This window comes from Pristis pectinata, chromosome 7, assembly GCF_009764475.1.
Source record: "Pristis pectinata isolate sPriPec2 chromosome 7, sPriPec2.1.pri, whole genome shotgun sequence".
In the NCBI taxonomy this organism is placed as follows: Eukaryota; Metazoa; Chordata; class Chondrichthyes; order Rhinopristiformes; family Pristidae; genus Pristis; species Pristis pectinata.
The window spans coordinates 88,245,365-88,259,745 of NC_067411.1; the positions used below are offsets into that span (position 1 = coordinate 88,245,365).

The window sequence follows — 14,381 nt, forward strand, 5'->3', positions numbered from 1 at the left end:
TCTCATCTCATGCACAAACTCTCTTCCCCTCCCCCCCAATTAATTAGATGTGCCCATGAAAATTTAGGTTTTCAAAATATTTACACAGGATGTTGCTGATTTTGCAAGCTGACAACATCAGATCGCGGTAAACATTTTTAGGACCTGAGTTAAAAAGACAAATAAATGTATCTCCTTAATCAGGTTCATGGATTATAAAATTAACACTTCAAGGACTGAGAAGAATGAGTAACTAGAAGCTGAGAGAATATAATAGTCAGTTTTCAGTGCCCTGGAGGTTGACTGGATGTAAGTTCCACTCCCAATGTTGTTGAGTTTGTGCCTTGAAATATAAATACCTTCCTATGACAAGTTTAGTTTATGTTAACCTCTGAAAGCAAATTCATTATTTTCAATTCATAACAACGATGAGAAAGTGAGACACAAGAAATTCTGCAAATGCTGGATGTATCTGGAGCAATACACAAAAAGTAATGGAGGAACTCAGCAGGTCAGGCAGGATCCATGGAGGGAAATGAACAGTCAACGTTTCAGGCCAAGACCCTTCATCAGCACTGGAAAGGAAGAGGGCCGAAGCCAGAATAAGAAGGTGGGGTGAGGGGGAGGAGTACATGCAGGGAGGGGATAGGTGAGATCAGGTAATAGGTGAGTTCAGGTGAGAGGGGAAATGTCATGGGAAGGGGAGAAGATGTAATAAGCTGAGAGGTGATAGGTAGAAGAGGCCGAGGGCTGAAGAAGGAGGAATCTGGTAGGAGAGGCAGTGGACCATGGAGTAAAGGATGGGAGAGGGAAGGGGAGGAGAGGAGATGGGCAGGCCATCAGTGGGGGGGAAGGGAGCCATGGGAATAAGGAAAGACAAAGGTGGTGGGTTGGGGGGGGGGGGGGGTTGGTTACCGGAAGTTAGAGAAATCAATGTTAAGGCCATAAGGTTGGAGACTCCCTAAGACGGAATATGAGGTGTTGTTCCTCCAACCTGCACCTGGCCTCAACGAGGCAGTAGAGGAGGGTATGGATAGACATGTCAGTATGGGAATGGGATGTGGAATTGAAGTGGGTGGCCACCGGGAGTCCTGGCTGTTGCGGCGGACGAAGCTCGATGAAGTGGTCACCCAATCTGTGTCGAGTCTCACCGATATACAGGAGGCTGCACCAGGAGCACTGGATGCAATAAATGACTCCCTCGGATTAACAGGTGAAGTGCTGCCTCAACTGGAAGGATTGTTTGGGACCCTGAGGGTGGTGAGGGAGGAGGTGTAGGGACAGGGGTAGCACCTGGTGCGGTTGCGGGCATAAGTGCCAGGGGGTTATCAGTGGGGAGGGATGAGTGGACAAGGGAGTCACGGAGAGAGCACTCCCTATGGAAAGTGGAGAGGGAGGATGAGGGGAAGATGTGTCTGGTGGTAGGATCTCCTTGGAGGTGGCGTAAGTTGTGGAGAAAGTGAGATACCATTGTTATAGAGATAATTTGGATCAATGCAATTTGAACAGTAACTTTTAAATTTTGTTTAACTGCATTTTCCCGGTTTATGTAGCATTTTTTCTTAAATAATAGAGGTACATTGGCATTACAATTATTTTGTCTGCAAATTATGGGTGCTAGCAAGACAGATAATCAAGGAGAGCAAATTTAAGATGATTGGCAAAAAGACCAGAAGCAGCATAATTGGTTAGGATTCAAAATAGAGTCATAGAATTGTTCAGTACAGAAATGGGCCCTTCGGCCCATCATGTCCATGCCGACCCATTTGCCTTCGTTAGGATAATATCCTTCTATGCCTTGCCTATTTAAGTGTTTATCTAAGTACCTCTTAAACATAATAATTGTATCTGATTCCATCACTGCCTCTGGCAGCATATTCCAGATATCAATCACTCTTAGTGTAAAAAAACTTATCCCTCAGATCCCCTCTAAAACTCTTACATCTCACCTTAAAACTATGCCCTTGCTTTTTTTATATACACCTGCCATGAGAAAGAGATTTTGACTACGCCTCTCATAATCTTATATCTTGACTCAAGGCAATGTATTAGTTTCAGTGGTAGCTTTCAAGTGGATTTGGATAATAAATTCTGGATAATATAATTTCCCATCAAGTTTTCATTGCAGGAAAATGCAAAGCAGTGGGGCTAACATAATCGTTTGGAGAGAACTGGCACAGATTTGATGAGCCAAAAGTCTATTGTGATGTACTAGTCTTTGGAAGTGTAAAGTCTATGAAATGCTCTCTCATGTTTTGCTGCTTTTTTTCATTCAGATCTTCCACTGGATTTTTTGTCCTGTTGCCTCGCCTATCTCTGAACTTTTCCTGTCATATTTCCCCAGTGTGACTCCTTTCTCTTCTCTGCTTTCCTTTTTCCACTTCCTTTCAATCCGCAGTCTCAATATCCATTTTATGTCCCCGCTGATGCTTTTCCCAAATGCCACTTCAAACCTTTCTCTCTTTTTTTCCTTTTATCCCGTCTTTCTTGTGGCTTTTACCTATATTTCACTCTCTCTTTCATCCTTTTTCCTTAATCTCTTCCTTCATTACTCTTTCTCCGTGTTTCCCTCTTAGTTCCATCCTCTCATAATTTTCTATGTTGCTTTCTCTACCTTGCCCTCCAACCCTTCTGTCTCCCAAGTGTCCCTTAGTTCTGATATTCTTCAGCCTTTTCCTTCCTGTATCTCTTGCCTCCTCCATCTCTCCGACCCATCCTTCTCCCCGTTTAACTTTCTTCTCGTGTTGTGACATTTTCTCCTGAAATCCCTATTTACCCTTGCGTCTATGAGTTGCCACATTTACATGGTTTATTGTCCTCTACATTTGTTGTTCCTCCTCTCCTTAATCAATTTCTTCTTGCCACTAGTCACCACCTCCCCTACTGCATCCAAATTATTTCCTCCTAACCGCCAATTTATCTCCTCGCCAATTTATCTCCTCGCCTCCTTCTCCGGGTCCGTTACCGTATGGGCGCTGATTGGCTGCCGGCTCCTCAGTGACGTGTTTATTTATTGCGACTCCCGCACGGTGGTTTTTTTGCTGAAGGAGTGACGCTGCTCGGAGGTGCATGAGGAGGAGACAAGGACAGGGAGAGTAACTGGCCGTCCGTCCGTCCGTCCGCTGTATTTACCACTGAATGCTTCTCCAGGTCGCCAAATCAGCCGCAACAACTGCAATAATGATCCACTGTAACAGACTCGGGATTCGAGTGATCTGATTTATTCCTGGTCTGTTCTCAGCCTCTGGAACCCTATCGGTGGGGCCTAGGGAATGTGTCGCCCAATCTAAAGCCTGGGTCGTGGAAAAATATTGGCTTCTATTTCTGTACGTATCTTAGCTGAACGCAAGTGGCTTGCGACCTGCGCCGAATTATGTTGTTTTGAAGATTTGTGCAATGATGGGATAGCTGTTGAATTTGATCATGGCCGCCGAGTCTCAATCGGGATTTCAATTAAAGTGAGTTTTGCGCGATCCGGATATGTTGAGGCGATGTTACCCGAAAAAGCAAATAGAAATTGAAGCACTCTTTGAAACTTTTCTGTTGACATTCATTTTCCTTGTGGTCTAACTAGAAATGAGGTTGGTCGCTCTGGTAAGAGACACGTTAAGGTGCATTGTCTGACTTTGTTTTGATTTCCCAACAAGAAAAGATGAGACATTACTCTGGCTGTTGCATTTTGAATGTTTTGGTGCATAACTATTTGTTCGTATTCTCAATGCATTTAAATCAGATTTTCTATAAGAAAAGTATAAAGATGAATGAGGTTTTGTAAGGTGCCTCCCCGGGGAGGTAATTTGCTGTGTGTACACTGACAGTCAAGTCTGTCAACTTAAGAGACAGAGTTTCAATCATTATTTTATTATTTTTAAATCATTTAGGGATGTTTTGTTGTGGTAAGGTGGTAGACTTGTATCTGCTGCCAAGTTTACCCGATTGTACAGCTGTTCCTTCCCAAGGGCAGTAATGCAATTAGACTCCTGCTCTGCTCCATCAAGCTTTTTTTAATAGGACAGATTTAAGCTAAATGCCAGATCACCTCAGAAGGAGACAGCATTCCTAGAGGCCAAGCTAACAGGACTGAAATAGTTCCTCCATTTATAATGTGCAGTGCTTATTACCTGATATGATTGTCTTTTTATGAGGGGAAAAGTTCAAGGAGAAAGATTTCCATTTAAATCAAAAGAAACTGCAGATGTTGGAAATGGAAAATGCTGGAAATACTCAACAAGTCAGATCACATATGGCCTGAAACTCAGTTTCTCTTCTCACATATATGATGTGACCCGCCAAGTCCTTCCAACGTTTTCTATTGTTATTTCAGATTTTCATTTACATTGTTTAAGGTAATGTTTTCATGAATGTTGCCCACTATTCAACAAGATTTTAACTCTACTTTTCTGTACTAAGTTCATCCAAGTGCCTTTTAATAGTGAAAAAAATCTCTCTTCCAGCCCTTTTGGATAATGTGAACTAAGGAATGTCTAGTTGTTTTTTTATTATTGCTTTTCACATAAAAGTAAAAGAAATCTCTCAGTTGTAGACATATATGGGAAATAGTGTAAACCTTTTTGCCTATCTGTGATGACCTAAATTCCAAAATATCTACTCCTATGTGAATAGTACCAGTGTTAAACTGAAATTATTAGTGCAGTAAAGGTTGGAATTATGTCGGTGTCAAGAAGAGTGGTGTTTACTTGATGCTAATATAGATAATGAAAATTTCCCAGTCCTGACATGTCTAAACCATTTTGGAAGAAGAGTTTACTAAAAATATATTGCATATTTGGAAATAAATATTTGATTAAGTTAAGGCCAATGTGATACAATGTCATTCTGACTCTTGTAATTCATGTCCAGATAGAATTCTTGGTATGCAAAATATCATTGCTATTTTACCATTATGATGATTCTACAGTATTGCTGTATGTCTGCTCTAAATTTAGAAAATACTCCTTTCTCTTTAGAATTTATAGTAATAAGTAGAGTAAAGAAATCACTTGTTTGCTACATCATTAAGTTGCTAACCTGAAACACACTGTCACCATTTTGTTGCAACGTGCATTTTTCTGAATATAGGGTCAAAAATTTTCATGAGCTGATGCTTAAGATGTGTAAAGTGTTAGCAATGTAGATTTGCCATTATAAATTATGGAAAATAATCTAGAGTAATTATGATTCAATAAACACTTCCGGACAGTTTTGAGGCTATTTGCTGGTATTTGACACTAATACAAAATACTTTTAAATGTGAGGGTTACAGTGCTATATTTGGAATACTATGTAGATTCAGTAGGCATTAATGTATTTAATGAAGACTGTAGGGTGAAGTGAATTACAGGTAACATAATTATTTAAGGCAACTTGTTAATATTAATATGGAGTTTTTGAGTCAAAATTGTGATTCATGTTATTGTGTCTTGAGACGTAAACAGTGGTGTTCTTCGCAAGTCACTTTTAGATCATTGTTCCCTTCCTGTCAAAAAGATATGATCTGGATGTGTATGGTGGCAGGATATCAAAGCTGATAGATGACACAAAAATGTTTGTAGTTAAACATGAAAACCAACTGAAAGTCTCAGAAGATTTAAACAAAACATAAGGATATTCAATGTTAGGAAGTCATTCTAAGTCTGTTCTATTATTGTATTCATTTGGGCACTTGTTTTAAGAAGAATAATGACAAGGAAGGGGGAAAGATTATGATAACTCTTAGTTCTGAAGTACAATTTAGATTTTTTTATAGGGCTAGAGAAAGTTAAGAAAAATTGGGGGGTGGAAACTAAAGAGAGTGAGAGTAAACTGTTTGAGTACTCATTAAAATATAGTTGCCGAAAAGCATTTGTGCTGTGAGATTCCTTGTGAAACACCTAATTAGGTAGTGAGATTCAAAGCTGAATTTGTTTTATTGGAGTAGCGGAGGAAAGAGGAAGGAAAGGTTATTTAGGCTAGATATGATTCATTTTTAACTGCCAAGAGGCATTGTGATACCTATTTGTAAAAAGCTATTGGGTTACACTGAGATTTCTAATTTCCCTAATTTAAAATAGATGGAATAAAGGAATGGAAAAGGACCTAAAGTAGATCTAGGGTTATTGGGAACATCTGAAATAACGGAGAAGGAAATCCAGGTTTGCAAATGGGTTCCAAGTAAGCGATTGGATCATTTCCTCTTCTAGCTTCCCAAACCAGATTTTTGGATTGAATTTCAGTTGTGCTGTTTTTTTTCTAGTCCAAAATGAAGTTCTAATAGGTGAACTAAAGCCTTCTCAAAAGGGAGTCTGTACCATTCTGGATAATGTCTTTGTAGATGTATGTATCTGAGGCAATTGAAGTTACTTACTTGCTGCAATATCATCACTTTGGTATAAGGCAGTTTTAAAATATCTTATTAAGTTTGAAGTTACAAATATTGTCAGACAGCAAAACAAATGTACACTCATTTTTAAGATAATGGACTATATCAGATTAAAAATCAGTGGATGTTAAGGTCTCTGATTCTTTCTTATTCTTTTCTGTAAAAATCATTTGTCTATTTAACAATGACCACTTTTGAGCTTGCTGATGTTGACATCAGTCAGTTGGAAATGCTACTAAATTTACAAACTTGTTTTTATTTAATCATTTATTCAAAATATAGTTCATCACATTCTCATTGTCTACTCTGAATGTCTGCAGAAAAATCATAGTCATTGTATTCTTTTTGGGCAGTCCTTTGGTGGTGGCTAATGAGGCCAATGTGGGATCCTCAGATTATGCCTGAGGTGGGGCAGGAGTTGCTCAATGAAGCAGGTAGGTGGTAGGATAGAATGTGGTGTGCTCCATCTGCTCTCTTCACTGGGATTCTACCTTTTTCCAAAAAATTAGACTTCAGGTCTCCTGTGCCATTCTGGCTACTAGTCTTCCATTTAGATTGGTGTCAGGCCTTGGATCTTTATGTAGGTGAGGATGTTACATTTTTGTTGGGGCTTTAAAAGTATCCTTGAATTGTTTCCTTTTGTTCTCCTGGTGATCCCATGTTGTGAGGAGCTCCAAGTCGAATGCCTGTTGCAGAAGTCTGGTGTCAGGCATGTCAATGACATGACCTGCCCAATGGGGACAGCTGATTGTAGTTGGAGCCTTGATTCTCAGGATATTAGCCTGAGAGAGGATTCTAAAATAGTAACAGAAAATGCTGGAAACACTCATCTGTTCCCATTTGCCCACCATACCTCCCTTATTTGGTTCCACTCTTTCCTTTCTTTTCAGATTCAATAATCTGCAGCCCTTTGTTGCCTCCACCTATCACCTCCCAGCATATGTCCCTGTCTCCATCTGCCAATCAACCCCTCCTCACCTGGATCCACCTATCGCCAGCTCTTGCCCCACCCCTCCCCCTCACCTATTTATACTATCTCCCTTCTACTCTTTCAGTCCCGATGAAGGGTCTCAACCCAAAATGTTATTTGTACATTTCCCTCTACAGATGTTACCTGACCCGCTCAGTTCCTCCAGCAGCTCATTTTTGTTTCTCTCTGGAAGCATTCAGCAGGTTGAGCAGCATTTGTGGAAAGAGAAACAGTTAACATTTCAGGTCCAAGACCTTTTGTAGGAAAAAATTGTGACAAAGGCTCTCAAACCTGAAACAATTTCTGTTTTTATTTCAGATTTCCAGCATTTGCATTTTTTTTTATTTTTCATTTAGAAGATGCTAATATAGGTTTACTTATCCTGCCACTGGATTTGGAGGAATTTGCAGAGACAACATTGATTGTGCTTTGAGGTACCTGAATTTGATGGTGGTATGGAGGGCTGTTTGTGCTGTCTGCCACTAGTCCTCCTCAATCACCTCAATGGCCAGAGAACTGCTCCACTAATTGCAGTATGGATTCCATCCAACTAGAGGGACAATGGGCACTGTGCAGCAGTTTTAAGAACAGCACAGGGAGCAGCATCAACCCCTATATGTGGACTTTTTTGACATTAGAACTGGATGCTGGGTATACTGACCAAGGATGGAGCTTTTGAATCTGTCAATTGAAATGTTCTATGAACTCTTAAACTTGGCTGCCTTCAGTAATTCATATCTCTTCTATTATGTCTGCTCAATGATAGCTATTTCAAAATATAACAATGAATTGTATCATGATAAAAGTTAAACCACAATAAAATTCCCGTAATCCACTTTCTGACTATGAAGAAATCACAATGGTTTGGCAACTGGCTCACCATATGCTGCGCTCCCTTCTGACTCAGCAGAGCCTGAGTTCCTATACTCTCCCTTCTTGCACAAGGGCCCCAGTTGCCAGGTTCTTCCATGTACTGGACCTTGGTTCCCCTGCTTTTAAATATCTGATTAACTGGAAAGTTTAGGTTTTACAATGTGCTGGGGTATTAATGGAAGTAAATCCAGAAAATTTACTAGTGCAGCAGCACTAAAGTCCAGAATGTGCATGATTATCAGAGTTTTACTGTATTTGTATGTGTAGGACTGATGAGTTAATTGTACCTAGAGAGTGAACAGAAAAATAAACTAGTTGTTCATGTTATCATGAACAAAGGTTCCTGCAACATAAATCCAGAATTTGCAGTCAATGGTGAGTGTGATTTGGAATCAGCTTGATCCACTGCAGCACAGCCCTGCACACCAGTGGACTCCAACTCAATTTAACGATAGCTTACTTGTTTAGGCAGGAGACTGAGCCTCAACCATCAAAAGGTTAAAAGGACTTCCTAGCTTTTTTTGGTGATCAAAGTTATCAAAAGCTCTGAATTTTTTTTGAAACATTCAGAAACTCTTAAAGTCTACTAAAACTATTGAAGCATTTAAAAAAAATATAAATAGCACTTACCTTTGATTGTACATGTTTCTAGAAAAACCGTAGTAACTAATAGCCCCTCATTGTTCCATTCACTGAAATCAATAGAGGGGGGGTCCTTGTGTCAGAAGCAACCTGGTAAAGGATATTCATGTGGATTCCCCATTAAAAGTTGGGTTCCTTCACTGAATTCCACGAGAAGCGTGGCATCATAGTGCATACTGAAAAATAGCTATGAACATCTGAGCACAGCTTCGGGTTCTCTTGAATTTTCTGACTCTTGTGTAGATAATATTGGCAATCGCATATGTAATTTTCAACTTTCTACATCACTTTTTATGAGACTACTTCCTGAATCCACATATTATGCATTAGCTCGTACAATAAGTTTTGAGTCAGCCTATGTCGGTTGTGACGTGCCTCAATTAAGCTATATTTAATAAGATTTTGTGAAGATCTTTAATTTTGTTTGTACTGCATATATGTTGATTTTTCGTTACTTTCATTCTGTCGTCTTGCTCTGTTATCAGAGGTACTGAATTTAGTAGCTGTTTCCAGTTTCCTGGGAGAGAAGAATAGGTTTTAATACAGCTGTAACATATCGATCACACTGGAAAAATTAATAGATCTTGTCCCGCAAACCTGAATTGTTCTTTGAGAGGCATTAGTGGCTCATAACTGAAGCTGGTCAAAAATTTGATAGCAGTCACTAAGATTGTTTTAAATGGAAGTCATTCCACAAGACCCTGGAGCTGAGAAATTCTTTGGCATCATTTTTTGAGGGTAAAATGGTATGTGTTTCCCCCGATACTCTTAAAAAGATTGTGGCATTACACTAGGAAGTCCAACAATACTTCATTAGAAAAAATAAAACTGCACTATATGCTATCACACAGTTTCAGAAACAATATTATACTGATTTAGGGCCTCTAGTGGCTACGTGCAGGCAATATTGGACAAAGGCTGATCTCAGAAGCAGCATTCTCCATACTGGCTCGTGTTGCAAAAAATATCATAAGATTTCATAAGGTGATTCCTGGTAACTTAAGACTTTATTATATCTATGAATCTTCCCTTTCCCTCCATACATATCTTGACACCTTTCAACTCACTCTCTTGCATGTGATCACTCACACTCTCACGTGTATTATGCTAGTCCTGCCACTCTCCCTCTTTCTTTTTCCATGTCTCTGCTACTGTGCCTGTCTCTCCCTCTTCCTGCTGTTGTGGATGTGCTCCTCCTCATCTGCAACTCTGCCTTTACCCCTCTCTTGCTCCCTTTTCCCTATGCTTCTGTGTCGCTCTTCCTGTCTCTCCCATTCACATACCTCTCCCACTCACACAGTCTATTGCTCCATTTCCTTCTTTGCTGTTGGACCTGTAGCTAACTATGATCTTTAACATTAACACTCACCCTGTTATCATTCTATACAATCACCTGAGAAGGCCACCGTAGGTTATTTCTATTCAACTACTTGAAATATTCTCTGTTGCAGACGACGGTCACAAAAAAAAATAAATGGCTGACTCACCAGACCAAAGTGGCCAACTTTGAGATGCTTCTGGAGAAGTGAAAAATGGAACAGGTGATTTCCTCAGGCACCAGAAGTGGAGCATGACTAGGTTCAGCTGGGTATGAACTAATTGCACCTTATCACAGTCTTGCTCATCAGTACAGGTGTTTTGACTTGCACAGAGTGCACCTGTAATCAAGAGGGCCCATTTTCATGCAAGCTCAAAGATTAGAGCATTAATTATTGCCATTAGCCAGCTGCAAACATTGGCCAAAGTGCTTATCACGGAGTTGCACTTGGAAAGGGAGACACCACTATTGAATTAAAGGTAAATACATTGTATCATCCATATAACAATGTATTCATTGCAGTCCAGCAGTATATGTTGACAAAGCAACAGCCTTGCATCAGCACATTTGTTTATATACATGTAATCCAATATAAACTTGCTTATGACAGACAACCATTACTGCACATCTAATCAGATATCATTCCCATGCAGCTATCATAAGAGATCAATAACTAAGGATGTTTGTGAAATGCCATGCAGGATTTCGAGCACAAGGATCTTAAATTCTGTGAACTTGTTTTTGGTTGTAACTTGGATATCTAGTCAAAGCTTGAAATCAGCTACACATTCATAATCTTAAACTCATGAGTGATTTCGGTTTTCATTGAAAACTTTGTCTTGTGCAAGTATGTCTTGTTATGGCAGCCAATCATGGATCTTCAGTTTCAGCATAAGCTCATTTCTCTGACACACTAACAAATGGTCCCTTAAAAAGTATATGGGAATTAGAAGTTAGTGTCCACAGGAAAACGAAGGCTGCAGTAGAACATACATTCTCATTTGCAGATAAGAGGCATAGTTGGTGCTGACATTTAATATTTCCTAGTGATCGCTGCTGCAAGACAATCTAATGTACTCCTTTTCTTTTTAGGGTTTCTTTGCTGCAGCAAGGAAGGAAGCCCTGGCCTGCACCCTGCTGCAGAAGAGCACTTCACTGCACCTTTTCCCGCAGAGCACCAGTCCAGATACTGGCACAGCAAGGAAATGGATTGAAGGGGATTGTTGGGTGGCTCCATTGGCCAATAGTCAGGCAGGAGGAGAATCGGGCCTACTGTCTCAGCTTCACAAAGGTCAAGCCCTGCCAGTAGTGCTGAGCCAAGGGTCGAATGAAATCCATGATAAGGAGGCATTTTGGAGAAAGCTCTTTGGTAGGCATTCTAAAATGTTTGGAGCAGTATCTGTTCTGTCAAGTTGGCTCCATGAGATGAATAGGAGCATGGACAAATCTGTGCCCATGTTTTCTCTGGTGCTAGTGCAGAGCCAGGAGAACCTTACTTGGACTCTGAAAGTGGTTTGCTTTTCTGTGTCAGGCAATGCCAACGCCAAGGAAATACCATGGCTGAGAGAACAGGCTCTTTTGGGGCACGGTCTTAGACCTTTGGAGTTCTGCTAACCATGAGCGAGCAGATTCCCTGGTACTGCAGCTTGCTTCTCTGCAAGACATTAGTACTGCTATCATGAAGAGGACAATCTTGTTCCATTGGCCAATGGGCCAGGTTCTAGATCCTTTAAGGACAGTCAGGTGCCACGGAGTCTTGTTAGCAGTGCAGAAACTGAAAACCTTGCCCTTTCAGATGTCAAGATCCCTCCTGCAGCCTTCAACTGTCAGGTACTGTTCTTGTCAGGGCACTGAAGCCTGCAGATTGCAGATGCACCAGTTGCTATCTCTAGTCTGGAGCTGGCTCATCATGGATATTCTGAGAGAACAACTACATCTGAACCAAGAAGGAAGCCAAGCTTCAGACACGGGAAGCACCATGGTAGGGATTCCATGTCTAACTGGAAAATCACTGCAACCAAGACACAACTGGTGGTGAGTAGGTTTTTTCTCAGTTTCTGTTAGTTTCCTTTGCAACAAACATTTTGTTCAATTTAAAACTGTTAGTCTATTTGTGCAGTACATGCTGATTGATGCCATTGAATTTAACTGACCTGATTCTGCTCTTGTTTTTCATAAGTCAACTGCATTACAAAACACAAGATGACAATCCATGTAAATGATGCATCTTGCACTCTATCATTCTGTACTGCAAGAACGTGAAGTTCCATTCTTGTGTGATGGATGCTTTTCCATTTCTTGGATAACTGTCATCTGTTCCTTCAAAGTAGAGGACAAATGAGCCCAACTGTATATGTGAATCTAGGATGCCACATCATGAGGCCACAGGAATTACTCAGGCTACTTTGTGGAGTATGATCAGTGAATTCTGACGTCTTCCTGCAGCTGTCGGACTCCCTATCAGCCTTTTTAGCAATAATAGCTACATAGTCTAAAGGCATATAGTTGTGATGTATTTTAGAAACAGGGTTTCCGCAAAAACTTGCAGTGACTCCATGACGATCTACCCCCTGGATAGACCCAGTAGCTAATGATCTAAGATGCCTTTGAAAATGTGAGGATGATCTCAGTGTTCACCGCGGGATGCCAAACATCAGAAGTTCATGCCATTTTCCATTGCTTGCTATTTGAGAAATGACTTGTTATGCTGCGCCCATAACCCAGAGGTCAATGGATCAAAACAATCCACTTCTATTTCCCTTGTTAGCTTGTCTCTGTGGTGCAATCGGTCAGCGTGTTGGGCTCTTCACCGAAAGGTTGGTGGTTCGAGCCCACCCAGGAACGCTAGCGATCTGGCAGCTTTTGGGGCAGGCACGGTTGTGTAGCGGTTAGTGTAATGCTATTACAGTGCTAACAACCCGGCCACTGTCTGTAAGGAGTTTGTACGTTTTCCCTGTGTCTGCGTGGGTTTCCTCCGGGTGCTCTGGTTTCCTCCCGTATTCCAAAGACGTACGGGTTAGGAAGTTGTGGGCATGCTATGTTGGTGCTGGAAGCGTGGCGACACTTGTGGGCTGCCCAGAACACACTACGCAAAAGATGCATTTCACTGTGTGTTTAGATGTACGTGTGACTAATAAAGATATCTTATTGTTGGGAGAGAATTCAGAAGAGTAAAAATAGACCTTTGTTTGAAACGCGTCATTCTACAACTCCAATATCACATTTCTTTTGCAGGGCCTGAGTGTGCCTATCAAAGTGTAATATTGTGTTTCTAATTCTATAGTTTAATATGTCAGATGGACTGCAGTTATCCTTGCAGTTTCAAATGAGACCATTAATGATTTAGATCTTGATCAAGAGTTTTGGAGTGGAAACAGGCCCTTCAGCCCACTGACTCTGTACTGACCATCAACTGCCTATTTACTACTACTTTAATCCCATTTTCCATTCTCTCCACATTCTTATCATTTCACAAGATTCTGTCACTCACCTACGCACTAGGGACAGTTTTTAGTGGCTAATTAACCTGCCAACACATGTGTCTTTGGATGTTGGAAGTAACAGCAGCACCCAGAGGAAACCTGTGCAATCACAGGGAAAATGTGTAAACTCCACATGGGCAGCATCTGAGGTCAGGATTGAACCATGGTCTCTGCCTGTGAGGCAGCATTCTGCTGGATGTGGCATTATGCTGCTCTACTTATTCAAGAGAAAGCTAAGTGCCATCCTGATCTCACTGCATAGCCTTAATACTTTGTAGTGTTCCAACCATAATATCCATCAGTGAACTAGATTGCAGTTGTCATAACAGGACTGTTTGAACATCTGTGAAGTTTGTAATTGGGAAGGTGCTTGTCATGATGGTAATTGACATTATTAATTTAAGATGGAGCAGGTGCTTGGTGTGAAAAGTAGAGGCAGTCAATGCATAATGCTGAATAACATATTTGTCCATATCCACTATGATGATATTGATTTTCTTTCAGATATTGTGTATCATAGATAGTTATTGTAATGTCTTAGCAAGACTGAAAACTGAATCAGGAACTTCAGACTGGGAGAGAAAGTCTATGACCATTTTAAGCAAAGTAACTTTCTTGAAAACAATAGTTACAGTATGGCTGCATTGTAATGGTGTCAATGAATGATTCTATACACTTACTGAAGATCATTATCAAGGTATTGTCAAGGCTTAAATGCCTTTGCCAGTCCGTGATTCAATAATGAGTTAGGGTGGGTAT

The 14,381-nt window shown here is 40.6% G+C and overlaps 1 protein-coding gene and 1 non-coding gene across 16 annotated transcripts in view; both read left to right on the forward strand.

The window, feature by feature from the left end:
* Positions 1 to 14,381, forward strand: part of pja2 (praja ring finger ubiquitin ligase 2) — an 88,661-nt gene that overhangs the window by 24,932 nt on the left and 49,348 nt on the right. For 5 of the 15 annotated variants that reach the window (XR_007956704.1, XM_052020502.1, XM_052020505.1 and 2 more), the window contains exons 1-3: positions 3,039 to 3,437; positions 10,274 to 10,410; positions 11,233 to 11,509. The exons of 1 other annotated variant lie outside the window; for it this stretch is intronic. Coding sequence is in view for 7 of the 14 variants with exons in the window: in XM_052020502.1 (XP_051876462.1) it covers positions 10,393 to 10,410; positions 11,233 to 11,509 (295 nt within the window). In the remaining 7 variants the exon portion in view is untranslated. Of the gene's footprint in view, positions 1 to 3,038; positions 3,438 to 10,273; positions 10,411 to 11,232; positions 11,510 to 11,566; positions 12,175 to 14,381 lie in introns of those variants that run through there. 9 more of the 15 variants (XM_052020509.1, XM_052020514.1, XM_052020510.1 and 6 more) reach the window with 7 other exon arrangements.
* On the forward strand, positions 12,911 to 12,984 carry trnak-cuu (transfer RNA lysine (anticodon CUU)). Its single transcript has one exon. It is a non-coding gene; the product is annotated as a tRNA-Lys (tRNA).